This window comes from Oncorhynchus gorbuscha, linkage group LG21 (assembly GCF_021184085.1).
Source record: "Oncorhynchus gorbuscha isolate QuinsamMale2020 ecotype Even-year linkage group LG21, OgorEven_v1.0, whole genome shotgun sequence".
Lineage (NCBI taxonomy): Eukaryota > Metazoa > Chordata > Actinopteri > Salmoniformes > Salmonidae > Oncorhynchus > Oncorhynchus gorbuscha.
Genome location: NC_060193.1, coordinates 5071843 through 5094342, shown reverse-complemented (window position 1 = coordinate 5094342; position 22500 = coordinate 5071843). Strand labels below are relative to the sequence as shown.

Genomic DNA, 22500 nt, shown 5'->3' with positions numbered 1-22500 from the left:
AGTATAGTAGTAGTGACAACCTGAGAGACACAGTCTGTTACCCCACGACAGGTAGTATAGTAGTGATAACCTGAGAGACACAGTCTGTTACCCCACGACAGGTAGTATAGTAGTAGTGACAACCTGAGAGACACAGTCTGTTACCCCACGACAGGTAGTATAGTAGTGACAACCTGAGAGACACAGTCTGTTACCCCACGACAGGTAGTATAGTAGTGACAACCTGAGAGACACAGTCTGTTACCCCACGACAGGTAGTATAGTAGTAGTGATAACCTGAGAGACACAGTCTGTTACCCCACGACAGGTAGTATAGTAGTGATAACCTGAGAGACACAGTCTGTTACCCCACGACAGGTAGTATAGTAGTGATAACCTGAGAGACACAGTCTGTTACCCCACGACAGGTAGTATAGTAGTAGTGATAACCTGAGAGACACAGTCTGTTACCCCACGACAGGTAGTATAGTAGTGATAACCTGAGAGACACAGTCTGTTACCCCACGACAGGTAGTATAGTAGTGATAACCTGAGAGACACAGTCTGTTACCCCACGACAGGTAGTATAGTAGTAGTGACAACCTGAGAGACACAGTCTGTTACCCCACGACAGGTAGTATAGTAGTGATAACCTGAGAGACACAGTCTGTTACCCCACGACAGGTAGTATAGTAGTAGTGACAACCTGAGAGACACAGTCTGTTACCCCACGACAGGTAGTATAGTAGTGATAACCTGAGAGACACAGTCTGTTACCCCACGACAGGTAGTATAGTAGTAGTGATAACCTGAGAGACACAGTCTGTTACCCCACGACAGGTAGTATAGTAGTAGTGATAACCTGAGAGACACAGTCTGTTACCCCACGACAGGTAGTATAGTAGTAGTGACAACCTGAGAGACACAGTCTGTTACCCCACGACAGGTAGTATAGTAGTGATAACCTGAGAGACACAGTCTGTTACCCCACGACAGGTAGTATAGTAGTGACAACCTGAGAGACACAGTCTGTTACCCCACGACAGGTAGTATAGTAGTGACAACCTGAGAGACACAGTCTGTTACCCCACGACAGGTAGTATAGTAGTAGTGACAACCTGAGAGACACAGTCTGTTACCCCACGACAGGTAGTATAGTAGTAGTGACAACCTGAGAGACACAGTCTGTTACCCCACGACAGGTAGTATAGTAGTGATAACCTGAGAGACACAGTCTGTTACCCCACGACAGGTAGTATAGTAGTGACAACCTGAGAGACACAGTCTGTTACCCCACGACAGGTAGTATAGTAGTAGTGACAACCTGAGAGACACAGTCTGTTACCCCACGACAGGTAGTATAGTAGTGATAACCTGAGAGACACAGTCTGTTACCCCACGACAGGTAGTATAGTAGTAGTGACAACCTGAGAGACACAGTCTGTTACCCCACGACAGGCTGTGTGTCGAACACATAGTAGTGATAACCTGAGAGACACAGTCTGTTACCCCACGACAGGTAGTATAGTAGTGATAACCTGAGAGACACAGTCTGTTACCCCACGACAGGTAGTATAGTAGTAGTGACAACCTGAGAGACACAGTCTGTTACCCCACGACAGGTAGTATAGTAGTGATAACCTGAGAGACACAGTCTGTTACCCCACGACAGGTAGTATAGTAGTAGTGACCACGACAGGTAGTATAGTAGTGATAACCTGAGAGACACAGTCTGTTACCCCACGACAGGTAGTATAGTAGTGATAACCTGAGAGACACAGTCTGTTACCCCACGACAGGTAGTATAGTAGTGATAACCTGAGAGACACAGTCTGTTACCCCACGACAGGTAGTATAGTAGTAGTGATAACCTGAGAGACACAGTCTGTTACCCCACGACAGGTAGTATAGTAGTGATAACCTGAGAGACACAGTCTGTTACCCCACGACAGGTAGTATAGTAGTAGTGACAACCTGAGAGACACAGGACAGGTAGTATAGTAGTAGTGACAACCTGAGAGACACAGTCTGTTACCCCACGACAGGTAGTATAGTAGTGATAACCTGAGAGACACAGTCTGTTACCCCACGACAGGTAGTATAGTAGTGATAACCTGAGAGACACAGTCTGTTACCCCCCAGGTAGTATAGTAGTGACAACCTGAGAGACACAGTCTGTTAGTAGGTAGTATAGTAGTGACAACCTGAGAGACACAGTCTGTTACCCCACGACAGGTAGTATAGTAGTGATAACCTGAGAGACACAGTCTGTTACCCCACGACAGGTAGTATAGTAGTGATAACCTGAGAGACACAGTCTGTTAGACAGGTAGTAGTAGTGACAACCTGAGAGACACAGTCTGTTACCCCACGACAGGTAGTATAGTAGTAGTGACAACCTGAGAGACACAGTCTGTTACCCCACGACAGGTAGTATAGTAGTAGTGATAACCTGAGAGACACAGTCTGTTACCCCACGACAGGTAGTATAGTAGTAGTGACAACCTGAGAGACACAGTCTGTTACCCCACGACAGGTAGTATAGTAGTGATAACCTGAGAGACACAGTCTGTTACCCCACGACAGGTAGTATAGTAGTAGTGACAACCTGAGAGACACAGTCTGTTACCCCACGGGAGTATAGTAGTAGACAACCTGAGAGACACAGTCTGTTACCCCGACAGTAGTATAGTAGACAACCTGAGAGACACAGTCTGTTACCCCACGACAGGTAGTATAGTAGTAGTGACAACCTGAGAGACACAGTCTGTTACCCCACGACAGGTAGTATAGTAGTGATAACCTGAGAGACACAGTCTGTTACCCCACGACAGGTAGTATAGTAGTGACAACCTGAGAGACACAGTCTGTTACCCCACGACAGGTAGTATAGTAGTGATAACCTGAGAGACACAGTCTGTTACCCCACGACAGGTAGTATAGTAGTGACAACCTGAGAGACACAGTCTGTTACCCCACGACAGGTAGTATAGTAGTAGTGACAACCTGAGAGACACAGTCTGTTACCCCACGACAGGTAGTATAGTAGTAGTGACAACCTGAGAGACACAGTCTGTTACCCCACGACAGGTAGTATAGTAGTGATAACCTGAGAGACACAGTCTGTTACCCCACGACAGGTAGTATAGTAGTAGTGACAACCTGAGAGACACAGTCAGTTAAGAGACACGCATTTGACAAGGCTTACAACATTCTTTCAAATGAAAAAACCTACTGGTCACATTATTTAGCTAAATCTAAATTCACCTGTTTTTATAATTCACAGTTGTCTGTGTTTTCCAATTGTAGAATTGTATCTGTACCAACTAGTTCTGTCCACCAGATGGCGCTGTGACTCACCGTCGAACACAGCTCTGCTGAACTGCGTCGTTGAGGCCAGAGGAAGACAGGTATAGTCAAACTTGTTGCCGTAGTTACCGATGCTGACCTCAAACTGTATCGCATCGTCAACGTCCTGGAGGAGCGTGGCGGAGTAGAACGACGCAAAGAGAGAATACTTTCTCTTACGCATGAATTTCTGGGAGAGAGGAGAGGAAGAGGAAGAGGAAGAGGGTTAGAGGGAGGGAGGGAGGGAGGGAGGGAGGGAGGGAGGGAGGGAGGGAGGGAGGGAGGGAGGGAGGGAGGGAGGGAGGGAGGGAGGGAGGGAGGGAGGGAGGGAGGAGGGAGGGAGGGAGGGAGGGAGGGAGGGAGGGAGGGAGGGAGGGAGGTGAGAGGAGAAATGGCGAGAGGAGAGGAGGGATGGATAGAGGAGAGGAGGGAGGGAGGGAGGAAGGGGGAGGAGAGGAGAAATGGCGAGAGGAGAGGAGGGATGGGTAGAGGAGAGGAGGGATAGGGAGATGAGAGGAGGGATGGGTAGAGGAGAGGAGGGATAGGGAGATGAGAGGAGGGATGGGGAGAGGAGAGGAGGGATAGGGAGATGAGAGGAAAGGAATGGGTAGAGGAGAGGAGGGATGGGTAGAGGAGAGGAGGGATGGGGAGATGAGAGGAGGGATGGGTAGAGGAGAGGAGGGATAGGGAGATGAGAGGAGGGATAGGGAGATGAGAGGAGGGATGGGTAGAGGAGAGGAGGGATGGGGAGATGAGAGGAAAGGAATGGGTAGAGGAGAGGAGGGATGGGTAGAGGAGAGGAGGGATGGGGAGATGAGAGGAGGGATGGGTAGAGGAGAGGAGGGATAGGGAGATGAGAGGAGGGATGGGTAGGGGAGAGGAGGGATAGGGAGATGAGAGGAAAGGAATGGTCTGTCAAAGTCGCTCTTCTGATGAGTCTGATTACGTAGCCTCTAAACCCCTGAACCGTCTCACCTGTATCACCAATAGGTCATCGTTGGTTATGTCTTCCACACTGGCCTGCACCGTGTCCACCAGCTTGGTACTGAGCTCCATCAGAACACGACCACGATACGCTACTCCCTCACCCTGGAGGAGAGAGAGAGAGAGAGAGAGAGAGAGAGAGAGAGAGAGAGAGAGAGAGAGAGAGAGAGAGAGAGAGAGAGAGAGAGAGAGAGAGAGAGAGAGAGAGAGAGAGAGAGAGAGAGAGAGAGAGAGACGAGATAGAGGGGGAGAGAGATTGAGAGAGATGGAGAGGGGGAGAGAAACAGAGAGAGAGATGGAGAGAGAGAGACAGAGAGATGAGAGAGATGGAGAGAGAGATAGAGAGAGATGGAGAGAGAGACAGAGAGAGATGGAGAGAGACAGAGAGAGATGGAGAGAGACAGAGAGAGATGGAGAGAGACAGAGAGAGATGGAGAGAGAGACAGGGAGAGATGAAGAGGGAGAGAGACAGAAAGAGAGAGAGGGAGAGAGAGAGAGAGAGAGAGCAGGGGTGAGAGAGATTCACAAACCTTCCATAACAAAGCCATCGCCTACCGACAGATGAACCTGGAGAAGAGTCCCCTGAGCAAGCTGGTCCTGGGACTCTGTTCACAAACACAAACAGACCCCACAGAGCCCCAGGACAGCAACACAATTCAGAGAGAATCAGAGAGAGAGAGAGAGAGAATCAGAGAGAATCAGAGAGAGAGAGAGAATCAGAGAGAGAGAGAGAGAGAATCAGAGAGAGAGAGAGAGAGAGAATCAGAGAGAGAGAGAGAGAGAATCAGAGAGAGAGAGAGAATCAGAGAGAGAGAGAATCAGAGAGAGAGAGAGAATCAGAGAGAGAGAGAGAATCAGAGAGAGAGAGAGAGAGAGAGAGAGAATCAGAGAGAGAGAATCAGAGAGAGAGAGAGAGAGAGAGAGAGAATCAGAGAGAGAGAATCAGAGAGAGAGAGAGAGAATCAGAGAGAGAGAGAGAGAGAATCAGAGAGAGAGAATCAGAGAGAGAGAGAGAATCAGAGAGAGAGAATCAGAGAGAGAGAGAGAATCAGAGAGAGAGAGAGAGAGAATCAGAGAGAGAGAGAATCAGAGAGAGCGAATCAGAGAGAGAGAGAGAGAGAGAATCAGAGAGAGAGAGAATCAGAGAGAGAGAGAGAGAGAATCAGAGAGAGAGAATCAGAGAGAGAGAGAATCAGAGAGAGAGAGAATCAGAGAGAGAGAATCAGAGAGAGAGAGAATCAGAGAGAGAGAATCAGAGAGAGAGAGAATCAGAGAGAGAGAGAATCAGAGAGAGAGAGAATCAGAGAGAGAGAGAATCAGAGAGAGAGAATCAGAGAGAGAGAGAATCAGAGAGAGAGAATCAGAGAGAGAGAGAATCAGAGAGAGAGAGAATCAGAGAGAGAGAGAATCAGAGAGAGAGAGAATCAGAGCGCAAAATACAGCTCATCATTCAACAGATTGTTCATCAAACTTCCCAAAGATGTATCGCTGTTGCTGTTTGCTCGGGGGATTACCTTAATGAATCAATCAACCAATCAATCAACCCATCAACCCATCAACCAATCAATCAATTACCTTGCCCAAGTTGAGAGCCTCGTGGGGGTCGTTGAAGGCGGTGAACTCCCTGAGGCTTCCGTACAGGTTGACGTAGCAGGGGCCAAAGGTCGGCAGGAAACCCAGACTGTCATCCACTACAGACCCAACATGGAGGGGATGTTTTAGTTTCACCCATTACAATACAGGTTGGGATCAATAAAAGGAAACTGTCATCCACAACAGACCCAACATGGAGGTGATGTTTTAGTTTCACCCATTACAATACAGGTTGGGATCAATAGAAAGACAACCAAACTTGACAGTCATGATGGAACCAGAGGTCGACGTGGAAGAACCTTGGTTCAGTAACATGCTGGATCTATTGGTACGGGTGGATCAGTAACATGCTGGATCTATTGGTACGGGTGGATCAGTACCATGCTGGATCTATTGGTACGGGTGGATCAGTACCATGCTGGATCTATTGGTACGGGTGGATCAGTACCATGCTGGATCTATTGGTACGGGTGGTTCAGTACCATGCTGGATCTATTGGTACGGGTGGATCAGTACCATGCTGGATCTATTGGTACGGGTGGATCAGTACCATGCTGGATCTATTGGTACGGGTGGATCAGTACCATGCTGGATCTATTGGTACGGGTGGATCAGTACCATGCTGGATCTATTGGTACGGGTGGATCAGTACCATGCTGGATCTATTGGTACGGGTGGATCAGTACCATGCTGGATCTATTGGTATGGATGGATCAGTACCATGCTGGATCTATTGGTACGGGTGGATCAGTAACATGCTGGATCTATTGGTACGGGTGGATCAGTACCATGCTGGATCTATTGGTACGGGTGGATCAGTACCATGCTGGATCTATTGGTACGGTTGGTTCAGTAACATGCTGGATCTATTGGTATGGATGGATCAGTACCATGCTGGATCTATTGGTACGGGTGGATCAGTACCATGCTGGATCTATTGGTACGGGTGGATCAGTACCATGCTGGATCTATTGGTACGGGTGAATCAAACATGGAAAATAAGATACAAGACGTACTGAAACTCTGAAGGTTCCTTGGGACCAATTCATCTGAATGCAGAGGGAGACGATAGGAGACATTAGGACAGAGACAGAACGAGTTCAGGAAGTCCTGAAGGAAGTCCTACCAACACACACTACCATACAGGAAGTCCTACCAACACACTACCATACAGGAAGTCCTACCAACACACTACCATACAGGAAGTCCTGAAGGAAGTCATACCAACATTCTACCATACAGGAAGTCCTACCAACACACACTACCATACAGGAAGTCCTACCAACACACACTACCATACAGGAAGTCCTAACAACACACTACCATACAGGAAGTCCTACCAACACACTACCATACAGGAAGTCCTGAAGGAAGTCCTACCAACACACTACCATACAGGAAGTCCTGAAGGAAGTCCTACCAACACACTACCATACAGGAAGTCCTGAAGCAAGTCCTACCAACACACTACCATACAGGAAGCACTACCAACACACTACCATACAGGAAGTCCTGAAGGAAATCCTACCAACACACTACCATACAGGAAGTCCTGAAGGAAGTCCTACCAACACACTACCATCCAGGAAGTCCTGAAGGAAGTCCTACCAACACATTACCATGCAGGAAGTCCTGAAGGAAGTCCTACCAACACACTACCATACAGGAAGTCCTGAAGGAAGTCCTACCAACACACTACCATACAGGAAGTCCTGAAGGAAGTCCTACCAACACACTACCATACAGGAAGTCCTACCAACACACTACCATACAGGAAGTCCTACCAACACACACTACCATACAGGAAGTCCTACCAACACACTACCATACAGGAAGTCCTGAAGGAAGTCCTACCAACACACTACCATACAGGAAGTCCTGAAGGAAGTCCTACCAACACACTACCATACAGGAAGTCCTGAAGGAAGTCCTACCAACACACTACCATACAGGAAGTCCTACCAACACACTACCATACAGGAAGTCCTACCAACACACTACCATACAGGAAGTCCTACCAACACACACTACCATACAGGAAATCCTACCAACACACACTACCATACAGGAAGTCCTACCAACACACACTACCATACAGGAAGTCCTACCAACACACTACCATACAGGAAGTCCTACCAACACACTACCATACAGGAATTCCTACCAACACACTACCATACAGGAAGTCCTACCAACACACACTACCGTACATGAAGTCCTACCAACACACACTACCATACAGGAAGTCCTACCAACACACTACCATACAGGAAGTCCTACCAACACACTACCATACAGGAAGTCCTACCAACACACACTACCATACAGGAAGTCCTACCAACACACTACCATACAGGAAGTCCTACCAACACACACTACCATACAGGAAATCCTACCAACACACACTACCATACAGGAAGTCCTACCAACACACACTACCATACAGGAAGTCCTACCAACACACTACCATACAGGAAGTCCTACCAACACACTACCATACAGGAATTCCTACCAACACACTACCATACAGGAAGTCCTACCAACACACACTACCGTACATGAAGTCCTACCAACACACACTACCATACAGGAAGTCCTACCAACACCCACTACCATACAGGAAGTCCTACCAACACACTACCATACAGGAAGTCCTACCAACACACACTACCATACAGGAAGTCCTACCAACACACACTACCATACAGGAAGTCCTACCAACACACTACCATACAGGAAGTCCTACCAACACACTACCATACAGGAAGTCCTACCAACACACACTACCATACAGGAAGTCCTACCAACACACTACCATACAGGAAGTCCTACCAACACACACTACCATACAGGAAGTCCTACCAACACACTACCATACAGGAAGTCCTGAAGGAAGTCCTACCAACACACTACCATACAGGAAGTCCTGAAGAAAGTCCTACCAACACACTACCATACAGGAAGTCCTGAAGGAAGTCCTACCAACACACTACCATACAGGAAGTCCTACCAACACACTACCATACAGGAAGTCCTACCAACACACTACCATACAGGAAGTCCTACCAACACACACTACCATACAGGAAGTCCTACCAACACACACTACCATACAGGAAGTCCTACCAACACACTACCATACAGGAAGTCCTACCAACACACACTACCATACAGGAAGTCCTACCAACACACACTACTATACAGGAAGTCCTACCAACACAATGCTCACTGTGGCTCAACCAACTAGACAAAGGAAAACCAAAACCAATCCATGCATCACACCAAGGATCATAAGGGTATTGGTAGCTGAGATCAATATTACATGTATCAACTATGGGAATTGGTAGCTGATATCAGTGTTGATCAACTATGGGTATCAATAGCTGATATTAATATTGATCAATACTATGGGTATTCAATAGCTGATATCAGTATTGATCAATACTATGGGTATCAATAGCTGATATCAATATTGATCAATACTATGGGTATTCAATAGCTGATATCAGTATTGATCAATACTATGGGTATCAATAGCTGATATCAGTATTGATCAATACTATGGTATCAATAGCTGATATCAGTATTATATTAATCAATACTATGGGTATCAATAGCTGATATCAGTATTATATTAATCAATACTATGGGTATCAATAGCTGATATCAGTATTATATTAATCAATACTATGGGTATCAATAGCTGAGGTGAATCATCGCAAGTGTCAGTATGAAACAACAAATGAAACAATGTTAGTTCGTAGCCCTTCCATGCTACTGCAGTACTTTGCTATAACAGCCACAACCAAAACCAGTCCAGACCAGTGCTCCAGTAGAAACACCAGTCCAGACCAGTGCTCCAGTGGAAACACCAGTCCAGACCAGTAAACACCAATTGTCAAAACCAGTCAGTTAAGACTAGTGCAGACCAGTGTCACAAACCACTCAAACCAGTCCAGACCACTCCAAAACAGTCCAGACCAAACCAGTCCACACTAGTCCAAACCAGTCCAGACCAGTCCAAACCAGTCCAAGCCAGTCCAAGCCAGTCGAGATCAGTGTCTCACCATCTATCGCTCCTCCCGGGGCAGAGATCTTAGACATGCAGAGATGGGCGGTCCCGATGACATCATTGTGGCTGGCTCGGTCCCAGTCCAGGACACGAACCCTCATCTTTTCACACATGGAGGGGAACTGGGAGAAGAAGAGTAAAGGGTTCGTAGGAGGACTGGGAGAACAAGTATTTGATACATTTGCAATAAAATGCAAATTAATTACTTAAAAATCATACAATGTGATTTTATGGATTTTTGTTTTAGATTCCGTCTCTCATAGTTGAAGTGTACCTATGATAAAAGAAATGACAGACCTCTACATGCTTTGTAAGTAGGAAAACCTGCAAAATCGGCCGTGTATCAAATACTTGTTCTCCCCACTGTATATTATATAATAGTAGTATTAATTACTAGATATATATTATATATACCCGTATGGGCATGGCCAGGCTTTGATTCCACTGAGGGTTGGCATTCTTCTCCATGATCTTACTGCACATCTGGAAGGAAGTAATGAAAACATGGAAATGTGAAAATGTGTGTAGTGTAGTGTGTGTAGTGTAGTGTCTGTGTAGTTTAGTGTCTGTGTGGTTTAGTGTCTGTGTAGTTTAGTGTCTGTGTAGTTTAGTGTCTGTGTAGTTTAGTGTCTGTGAAGTTTAGTGTCTGTGTGGTTTAGTGTCTGTGTAGTTTAGTGTCTGTGTAGTTTAGTGTCTGTGTGGTTTAGTGTCTGTGTAGTTTAGTGTCTGTGTAGTTTAGTTTAAGTGTAGTGTCTGAAGTTTAGTGTCTGAAGTTTAGTGTCTGTGAAGTTTAGTGTCTGTGTAGTTTAGTGTCTGTGTAGTTTAGTGTCTGTGTAGTTTAGTGTCTGTGTAGTTTAGTGTCTGTGTAGTTTAGTGTCTGTGTAGTTTAGTGTCTGTGTAGTTTAGTGTCTGAAGTTTAGTGTCTGTGAAGTTTAGTGTCTGTGTAGTGTAGTGTCTGTGTAGTTTAGTGTCTGTGTAGTTTAGTGTCTGTGTAGTTTAGTGTCTGTGTAGTGTAGTGTCTGTGTAGTGTAGTGTCTGTGTAGTTTAGTGTCTGTGTAGTTTAGTGTCTGTGTAGTGTAGTGTCTGTGTAGTGTAGTGTCTGTGTAGTTTAGTGTCTGTGAAGTTTAGTGTCTGTGTAGTTTAGTGTCTGTGTAGTGTAGTGTCTGTGTAGTTTAGTGTCTGTGTAGTTTAGTGTCTGTGTAGTTTAGTGTATGAAGTTTAGTGTCTGTGAAGTTTAGTGTCTGTGTAGTTTAGTGTCTGTGTAGTTTAGTTTAAGTGTAGTGTCTGTGAAGTTTAGTGTCTGTGAAGTTTAGTGTCTGTGTAGTTAGGGTCTGTGTAGTGTAGTGTCTGTGTAGTGAGGGTCTGTGTAGTTAGTGTCTGTGTAGTTAGTGTCTGTGTAGTTAGTGTCTGTGTAGTTAGTGTCTGTGTAGTGTAGTGTCTGTGTAGTTAGGGTCTGTGTAGTTAGTGTCTGTGTAGTGTAGTGTCTGTGTAGTTAGGGTCTGTGTAGTTTAGTGTCTGTGTAGTTAGTGTCTGTGTAGTGTAGTGTCTGTGTAGTTAGGGTCTGTGTAGTTAGTGTCTGTGTAGTGTAGTGTCTGTGTAGTGTAGTGTCTGTGTAGTGTAGTGTCTGTGTAGTTAGTGTCTGTGTAGTTAGGGTCTGTGTAGTTTAGTGTCTGTGTAGTTAGTGTCTGTGTAGTGTAGTGTCTGTGTAGTTAGGGTCTGTGTAGTTAGTGTTTGTGTAGTGTAGTGTCTGTGTAGTGTAGTGTCTGTGTAGTTAGTGTCTGTGTAGTTAGGGTCTGTGTAGTGTAGTGTCTGTGTAGTTAGTGTCTGTGTAGTTAGTGTCTGTGAAGTTAGTGTCTGTGAAGTTAGTGTCTGTGTAGTTAGGGTCTGTGTAGTTAGGGTCTGTGTAGTGTAGTGTCTGTGTAGTTAGTGTTTGTGTAGTTAGGGTCTGTGTAGTTAGGGTCTGTGTAGTTAGTGTCTGTGTAGTTTAGTGAATGTGTAGTTAGGGTTTGTGTAGTTAGTGTCTGTGTAGTTAGTGTCTGTGTAGTTAGTGTCTGTGTAGTTAGTGTCTGTGTAGTTAGGGTCTGTGTAGTTAGGGTCTGTGTAGTTAGGGTCTGTGTAGTTAGTGTCTGTGTAGTTAGTGTCTGTGTAGTTTAGTGTCTGTGTAGTTAGGGTCTGTGTAGTTAGTGTCTGTGTAGTTAGTGTCTGTGTAGTTTAGTGTCTGTGTAGTGTAGTGTCTGTGTAGTGAGTGTCTGTGTAGTTAGTGTCTGTGTAGTTTAGTATGTTTAATTTAAGGGTTTGATGGCACGTGTGTGTTTACCGTTTTTCCAGCGAAGTTGACTTCAACTAAAGGGTCGACCAGGTTCTTCCTGTTGCTGTCGAATCCCAGGACCTGTCTCATCCCATCCATAAAGGCATCGTCCACTGTGAAGATAATTATTTTATTGTTAACACATATTTCCTACATTGTGAGAGGAACAAAACAGAGTACACACACAGACAAACAGACACACTCACTCTGAGGCAGGTCCTCAGCTCTGAATACTTTGAGTGTGAAGATGGCTCCTCTGAGTGTGAGTCCAGCAGGACGCAACAGGTTCCCCTCTATATCCTCCTTATCCACCACTCCCTCCTTCTTATCCACCTAGGAGACAGAGAGAGAGAGAGAGAGAGAGAGAGAGAGAGAGAGAGAGAGAGAGAGAGAGAGAGAGAGAGAGAGAGAGAGGGACAGAGAGAGAGAGAGACAAAGAGAGAGAGAGAGAGAGAGAGAGAGAGAGAGAGAGAGAGAGAGAGAGAGAGAGAGACAGAGAGAGACAGAGAGAGAGAAAGAAAGAAAGAGAGAGAGAAAGAGAGAGAGAAAGAGAGAGAAAGAGAGAGAGAAAGAAAGACAGACAGAGACAGAGAAAGAGAGAGAAAGATTTATAATTTGTTTTTCCCCTCAAAGAGCTTTATTACAGACGGAACAAATCCTCATTATACCCCCCATGTTGTACCTTGTTAAAAGTTAATTTCTGGAATTTCTTTCATTGCATCGCATTTGAGCCAATCAGTTGTGTTGTGATAAGGTAAGGGTGGTATACAGAAAAGATAGCCCTATTTGAGACCAAGTCCATATTATCACAGGAACAGCTCAAATAAGCAAAGAGATATGACAGTCCATCATTACATTAAGATATGAAGGTCAGTCAATCCGGAAAATGTCAAAAACTTTGAAAGATTCTTCAAGTGCAGTCACAAAAACCATCCAGCGCTATGATGAAACTGTCTCTCACGAGGGAATGGAAGACCCATAGTTACCTCTGCTACAGAGGCTACGTTGATTAGAGTTACCAGCCTCAGAAATTGCAGCCCAAAGAAATGCTTCACAGAGTTTAAGTAACAGACACATCTCAACATCAACTGTTCAGAGGAGAATGTGTGAATCAGGCCTTCGTGGTCGAATTGCTGCATAGAAACCACTTCTAAAGGACCAATAAGAAGAGACTCGCTTGGACCAAGAAACACGAGAAATGGACATTAGACTGGTGGAAATCTGTCCTTTGGTGTGGTGAGTCCAAATTTGAGATTTTTGGTGCCAATCGCCATGTCTTTGTGAGACGCAGAGTAGGTGAACGGATGATCTCCGCATGTGTGGTTCCCACCGTGAAGCATGGAGGAGGAGGTGTGATGGTGCTTTGCTGGTGACATTGTCTGTGATTTATTTAGAATTCAAGGCACATTTAACCAGCATGGCTACCACAGCATTTTACAGTGATATGCCATCCCATCTGGTTTGCACTTAGTGGGACTATCATTTGTTTTTCAACAGGACAATGACCCAAAACACACCTCCAGGCTGTGTAAGGGCTATTTGACCAAGAAGGACAGTGACTGAGTGCTGCATCAGATGACCTGGCCTCCACAATCACCTGATTGAGATGGTTTGGACCGTGCAGTGACGGAAAAGCAGCAGTGCTCAGCATATGTGGGAACTGCTTAAAGACTGTTGTAAAAGCATTCCTGATGAAGCTGGTTGAGAGAATGCCAAGAGTGTGCAAAGCTGTCATAAAGCCAAAGGGTGGCTACTTTGAAGAATCTAAAATCTAAAATATTTTTTTATTTATCACTTTTTTTGGTTACTACATTATTCCATATGTGTTATTTCATAGTTTCAATGTCTTCACTATTATTCTACAATGTAGAAAATAGTAAAAATAAGGACAAACCCTTGAATGAGTAGGTGTGTCCAAACTTTTGAATGGTACTGTATATCGGAACAGATGTACAAACACTTATATATAATATATACTAGAAAAAAAATAGATGGAGAGAAACAGAGAGAACCAAGTGGACAGATATGAGACAGATAGCATTGTATATAATCATCCAAAACAGATCAGAGATCATTAATTATCCAAAACAGATCAGAGATCATTAATAATCCAAAAGACATCAGAGATCATTAATTATCCAAAACAGATCAGAGATCATTAATAATAATAAAGAGATCAGAGATCATTAATAATCCAAAACAGATCAGAGATCATTAATAATAATAAAGAGATCAGAGATCACTAATAATCCAAGAGATCAGAGATCATTAATAATAATAAAGAGATCAGAGATCATTAATAATAATAAAGAGATCAGAGATCATTAATAATAATAAAGAGATCAGAGATCATTAATAATCCAACACAGATCAGAGATCATTAATAATCCAAAACAGATCAGAGATCATTAATAATAATAAAGAGATCAGAGATCACTAATAATCCAAGAGATCAGAGATCATTAATAATAATAAAGAGATCAGAGATCATTAATAATCCAAAACAGATCAGAGATCATTAATAATAATAAAGAGATCAGAGATCATTAATAATCCAAAACAGATCAGAGATCATTAATAATAATAAAGAGATCAGAGATCATTAATAATCCAAAACAGATCAGAGATCATTAATAATAATAAAGAGATCAGAGATCATTAATAATAAAAAACAGATCAGAGATCATTAATAATAATAAAGAGATCAGAGATCATTAATCATCCAAAAGATCCCGAGATCAACTCAACAATATGGGTAATTGAATCATGACTCACTGGAGCTTCGTCGCCTGCAGCCAATACGAAGAGGCTGACCTTCAGGTAACCTTTGGCCCCGGCCGAGAGGTCGTCAGGGTCAGAGAGGAGGAGCCACTTCCTCAAGAAGGCGTGTCCTAGAGGACAAAGAGCATTGTGGGAGAATGAGTACTTCCTACTTATGGCTGATAGTACAGCTGAATTACGTTGAAATGATAATGAATGATTTGATATGGATTGCAATTTGTTCCATCAAAATACATTTTGAGGTTAAATACACACGTACCAAATAAGAAAATACAAGATAAATGGGTTTCCATCTGATTTTCAACTTTACTGAGGATTTTCTCACCCAAAATAAATGGTATTGGCACGTGCACTGTTGGCTAGAGCCTCTACATGATAATATCATAATCCAGATTAAAGAGCGAGATTATCTGTCAAACATCAGCCAAGCATCGATTATCATGCCACCCAAATCAAACCCGCAATATTTATTGGAAAAGAGCAGCAAGCTCATCACCGTGCACACTTTCACCACTCTGTGAAGTTCATCACCATCATCACCATCAATCGCCATCATTCACCATCATCACCATCATCACCATCATCTCCATAATTCACCATCATCACCATCATCACCATCATTCACCATCATTCAACATCATTCACCTTCATTCACCATCATCACCATCATCACCATCATCACCATCATTCACCATCATCACCATCATCTCCATCATTCACCATCATCACCATCATTCACCATCATCACCATCATCACCATCATCACCATCATTCACCATCAACACCATCATCACCATCATTCACCATCATTCACCATCATCACCATCATCACCATCATCACCATCATCACCATCATCTCCATCATTCACCATCATCTCCATCATTCACCATCATTCACCATCATCACCATCACCACCATCATCACCATCATCACCATCATTCACCATCATCACCATCATCACCATCATCACCATCATCACCATCATCACCATCATCACCATCATCACCATCATCTCCATCATCACCATCATCACCATCATCACCATCATCACCATCATCACCATCATCACCATCATTCACCATCATTCACCATCATCACCATCATCACCACCATCACCATCATTCACCATCAACACCATCATCACCATCATCTCCATAATTCACCATCATCACCATCATCACCATCATTCACCATCATCTCCATCATCACCATCATCACCATCATCACCATCATCACCATCATTCACCATCATCACCATCATCACCATCATCACCATCATTCACCATCATCACCATCATCACCATCATCTCCATCATCACCATCATCACCATCATCACCATCATTCACCATCATCTCCATCATCACCATCATTCTCCATCATCACCATCATCACCATCATCACCATCATCACCATCATCACCATCATCACCATCATTCTCCATCATCACCATCATTCACCATCATCACCATCATCACCATCATCACCATCATTCACCATCATCACCATCATTCACCATCATCTCCATCATTCACCATCATCATCACCATCATCACCATCATCACCATCATCACCATCATCACCATCATTCACCATCATTCACCATCATTCACCATCATCATCACCATCATTCACCATCAACACCATCATCACCATCATCTCCATAATTCACCATCATCACCATCATCACCATCGTTCACCATCATCACCATCATTCACCATCATTCACCATCATCACCATCATCACCATCATCACCATCATTCACCATCATCACCATCATCACCATCATTCACCATCATCACCATCATCTCCATCATCACCATCATCTCCATCATCACCATCATCACCATCATCACCATCATCACCATCATTCACCATCATTCACCATCATCACCATCATTCACCATCATCACCATCATCACCATCATCTCCATCATCACCATCATCACCATCATCACCATCATCACCATCATCACCATCATCACCATCATCACCATCATTCACCATCATCACCATCATCTCCATCATCACCATCATCACCATCATCTCCATCATCACCATCATCACCATCATCTCCATCATCACCATCATCACCATCATCACCATCATCACCATCATCACCATCATCACCATCATCACCATCATCACCATCATCACCATCATTCACCATCATCACCATCATTCTCCATCATCATCTCCATCATCACCATCATCTCCATCATCACCATCATCACCATCATCTCCATCATCACCATCATCACCATCATCACCATCATCACCATCATCACCATCATCACCATCATCACCATCATCACCATCATTCACCATCATCACCATCATCACCATCATCACCATCATCTCCATCATCTCCATCATCACCATCATCACCATCATCACCATCATCACCATCATTCCACCATCATCACCATCATATGATGGTCACCATCATTCACCATGATGTCCATCATTTCCATCATCACCATTCATCATCTCCATCATGGTTTCCATCATCAGTATTGATCATGATGGTTTCCTTATCATACCATCATCACCATCATTCACCATCATCACCATCATTGACCATGATGGTTTCCATATCACCATATTCATCTGATGGTTTCCATATCAGTATTGGTGTGATGGTTTCCATCATTCAGTATTGATATGATGGTTTCCATATCAGTATTGATGTGATGGTTTCCATATCAGTATTGATGTGATGGTTTCCATATCAGTATTGATGTGATGGTTTCCATATCAGTATTGATGTGATGGTTTCCATATCAGTATTGATGTGATGGTTTCCATATCAGTATTGATGTGATGGTTTCCATATCAGTATTGATGTGATGGTTTCCATATCAGTATTGATGTGATGGTTTCCATATCAGTATTGATGTGATGGTTTCCATATCAGTATTGATGTGATGGTTTCCATATCAGTATTGATGTGATGGTTTCCATATCAGTATTGATGTGATGGTTTCCATATCAGTATTGATGTGATGGTTTCCATATCAGTATTGATGTGATGGTTTCCATATCAGTATTGATGTGATGGTTTCCATATCAGTATTGATGTGATGGTTTCCATATCAGTATTGATGTGATGGTTTCCATATCAGTATTGATGTGATGGTTTCCATATCAGTATTGATGTGATGGTTTCCATATCAGTATTGATGTGATGGTTTCCATATCAGTATTGATGTGATGGTTTCCATATCAGTATTGATGTGATGGTTTCCTTATCAGTATTTGTGCATAAAAGCATTTCCACCAACATCTTAATTTTAATTTCAGTGATTACATGTGATTGTTTCCTGTTATTGTGAACTGTAGGCTATATAACGAGTTAAACCGTTCAACTGAAGGCCAGTCGCATCTTTTTGGAGGTGATTCTGGCTAATAAAGCATCAGAAACTATGATGATAACAGGAGATTAGAGTAACAACAACATGAGATTAGAGTAACAACAACATAAGATTAGAGTAACAACAACATGAGATTAGAGTAACAACAACATGAGATTAGAGTAACAACCACATGAGATTAGAGTAACAACCACATGAGATTAGAGTAATAACCACATGATAACATGAGATTAGAGTAACAACAACATGATAACATGAGATTAGAGTAACAACCAACATGAGATTAGAGTAACAACCACATGAGATTAGAGTAACAACAACATGAGATTAGAGTAACAACAACATGAGATTAGAGTAACAACAACATGAGATTAGAGTAACAACAACATGAGATTAGAGTAACAACCACATGATAACATGAGATTAGAGTAACAACCACATGATAACATGAGATTAGAGTAACAACCACATGAGATTAGAATAATAACCAACATCAAATTACAGCCAGATCGTTTGCTTGTAAAATTGTGATGACAACAGGCAACAAACAAAGACAACATACATGATAATAACATGAGATTAAATAGATTAAATAGTCAAAGCTGTCATCAAGGAAAAGGGTGGCTACTTCGAAGAATCTAAAATATATTTTGATTTGTGTAACATTTTTTTGGTTACTACATGATTCCATATGTGTTATTTCATAGTTTTGATGTCTTCACTATTATTCAACAATGTAGAAAATAGTAAAAAATAAGGACAAACCATTGAATGAGTAGGTGTGTCCAAACTTCTGACTGGTACTGTATGTATTTAGTTTACCAAATACTGTTCGGTTTCCATCACAGCTGTCGTGACTTTTTTAAATACAGTAAACTTTACTTTGACTTTACTTTGATTTTACAGTATGACTTTACAGTATGACTTTACTTTGACTTTACAATATGACTTTACTTTGACTTTACAGTATGCCTTTACTTTGACTTTACTTTGACTTTGCTTTGACTTTACAGTATTACTTTACTTTGACTTTACAGTATGACTTTACAGTATGACTTTACTTTGACTTTACAGTATGACTTTACTTTGACTTTACAGTATGACTTTACTTTGACTTTACAGTATGACTTTACTTTGACTTTACAGTATGACTTCACAGGGGGGTTGTGGGGGTTGTGCTTTGGCAAAGTGGGTGGGGATATATCCGTCCTGTTTGGCCCTGTCCGGGGGTGTCCTCGGATGGGGCCACAGTGTCTCCTGACCCCTACTGTCTCAGCCTCCAGTATTTATGCTGCAGTAGTTTATGTGTCAGGGTGCTAGGGTCAGTTTGTTATATCTGGAATACTTCTCCTGTCCTATCCAGTGTCCTGTGTGAATTTAAGTATGCTCTCTCTAATTCTCTAATTCTTTCTTTCTCTCTCTCGGAGGACCTGAGCCCTAGGACCATGTCTCAGGACTACCTGACATGATGACTCCTTGCTGTCCCCAGTCCACCTGGCCGTGCTGCTGCTCCAGTTTCAACTGTTCTGACTGTGATTATTATTATTTGACCATGCTGGTCATTTATGAACATTTGAACATCTTGGCCATGTTCTGTTATAATCTCCACCCGGCACAGCCAGAAGAGGACTGGCCACCCCACATAGCCTGGTTCCTCTCTAGGATTCTTCCTAGGTTTTGGCCTTTCTCTGGAGTTTTTCCTATCCACCGGGCTTCTACACCTGCATTGCTTGCTGTTTGGGGTTTTAGGCTGTGTTTCTGAACAGCACTTTGAGATATCAGCTGATGTATGGAGGGCAATATAAATACATTTGATTTGAAGTGAAAGTGCACGGGGGAAGAGCTTTCTAATAAATATTGAGGGTCTTATTCTGGTGACATGATCGATGCTTGGCAGCCGTTCATTTTGTGTGTTGTGTTACGTCATCACAAACAGATTTTTTATCTGCAATAAGTACTATACATCTGGAGGAAACATACCACTGGTGGGGAAATGCCTACACTTCCTTCATGTGGATTCTAGAAAAGTCACATTAAAAATCTTTCCCCAAATGGATAGAAACCTAGTTTATAGATATGGCTTTACTCACTGCTCTCGTTGTAGACCGTGCCAACATCAAGCTGTAAAAGAAATCCAGAGAGAAATATATACCCAAGCAGAAACACTCTGTCTTCCATGGCACATCAACAACACATAGAGAGATATGGCGAGTTTACAGAGGACGAGTAGAGAAGAAAATGTTTTACCTTGAATTCTCCTATCACCGAGTCAGTTCGCAGCGACATGGAGTTAAAAACCTGACAGAGAGAGAGAGAAAGAGAGACAGAGTGATACTATACATTACTACTATTACTACTACTACCACTACTGCTACTACTACTACTACTGTTACTACTACTACTGTTACTACTGCTACTACTACTACTACTACTACTGTTACTTACTACTACTACTATTACTGCTACTACTACTACTACTGCTGCAACTACTACTACTACTACTGCTACCGCTACTACTACTACCACTACCACTACTCCTACGCTACTACTACCGCTACCACTACTACAATACTACCGCTACTACTACTACTACTACTACTACTACTACTACTACTACCACTACTACTACTACCACTACTACTACTACCACTACTACTACTACTGCTACTACTACCACTACTACTGCCACTACTACCACTACTACTACTACTACTACCGCTACTACTACTACTACCACTACGCTACTACTACTACTACTACTACTACTACTACTACTACTACTACTACTACTACTACTACTACTACTACTACTACTACTACTACTACTACTACTACTACTACTACTACTACTACTACTACTACCGCTACCACTACTACTACTACTACTACTACTACTGATATACATATATGTTCAGTGAATTATAGTGAATTATAATAGTAGTGAATTATAATAGTAGTGAATTATAATAGTAGTGAATTATAATGACTTACAGTAATGAAGATGGGCTCATCGAAGAGATCTGCCGGACTCTCAAAGAAGTTCAGAAAGAAAGTCTGATAGAAATAAATAAATTAAATAGGTTTTAAGCTATAAGTCACGACACAAATATTACCTAGCTTTACCTACAGTCTGTTTATTAACGAGCTATAACAGCTTATAACAATGTTATATCGTGGTGTTGTTTTTTCACCTCGTCAAACACTGGGTTGTTTCCTTTCCTGATGCGAGTCCTCTTGGACTGCCCGCCGACAGTAACCTTGACGACTGGTTTGATGTTGATGCCCGGCAACTGTCGGCCTTCGATGACTCGAACGCGCACCTGGACATTTTTCCAACAGAAACACGTGTGACTCATAGAGTGATTGATTAGATTTAGATTTCTAGAGTTGTATTTAGTCAGAGAGGGAGCAGCAGGGGGGGAGCAGGGGGAGCAGTGGGGGGAGCAGCGGGGGGAGCAGCGGGGGGAGCAGCAGGGGGAGCAGTGGGGGAGCAGCGGGGGAGCAGCGGGGGAGCAGTGGGGGGAGCAGGGGGAGCAGTGGGGGGAGGAGCGGGGGGAGCAGCAGGGGGAGCAGTGGGGGGAGCAGTAGGGGGAGCAGCAGGGGGAGCAGTGGGGGAGCAGCAGAGGGGCAGCAGGGGGAGCAGCAGGGGGAGTAGCAGGGGGAGCAGCAGGGGGAGCAGCGGGGAGCAGCAGAGGGAGCAGTGGGGGAGCAGCAGAGGGAGCAGTGGGGGAGCAGCAGAGGGAGCAGGGGGAGCAGCAGGGGGAGCAGCAGGGGGAGCAGCGGGGGGAGCAGCGGGGGAGCAGTGGGGGGAGCAGTGGGGGAGCAGCAGGGGGAGCAGCGGGGGAGCAGCAGAGGGAGCAGCAGGGGGAGCAGCAGGGGGAGCAGCAGGTATCTGACTAGTTAGTGGTGGCTATTCAGCAGTCTGATGGTCTGAGGGTAGAAGCTATTGTCCAGTTTCAGCCATGATGCTCCTGTACACATCTGAGTGATTGAAGCGAGGAGAACAGGCCGTGGTTCGGGTGGCTGAGGTCCCTGAGGATTTTCGTTGGAATTCCTGCGAC

General features: G+C 43.6%; 1 protein-coding gene across 1 annotated transcript in view; it reads right to left on the bottom strand.

Moving 5' to 3' along the window:
- dysf (dysferlin, limb girdle muscular dystrophy 2B (autosomal recessive)) overlaps positions 1–22500 on the bottom strand; it is a 241551-nt gene that overhangs the window by 161999 nt on the left and 57052 nt on the right. The window contains exons 8-20 of the mRNA XM_046320433.1: positions 21631–21759; positions 21431–21493; positions 20687–20737; positions 20530–20560; positions 15060–15175; positions 12491–12617; positions 12294–12397; positions 10391–10459; positions 9972–10098; positions 6921–6953; positions 5887–6002; positions 4303–4416; positions 3340–3517 (exon numbers count right to left, since the gene is read on the bottom strand). Of these exons, the coding sequence (XP_046176389.1) occupies positions 3340–3517; positions 4303–4416; positions 5887–6002; positions 6921–6953; positions 9972–10098; positions 10391–10459; positions 12294–12397; positions 12491–12617; positions 15060–15175; positions 20530–20560; positions 20687–20737; positions 21431–21493; positions 21631–21759 (1258 nt within the window). The remainder of the gene's footprint in view (positions 1–3339; positions 3518–4302; positions 4417–5886; positions 6003–6920; positions 6954–9971; positions 10099–10390; positions 10460–12293; positions 12398–12490; positions 12618–15059; positions 15176–20529; positions 20561–20686; positions 20738–21430; positions 21494–21630; positions 21760–22500) is intronic.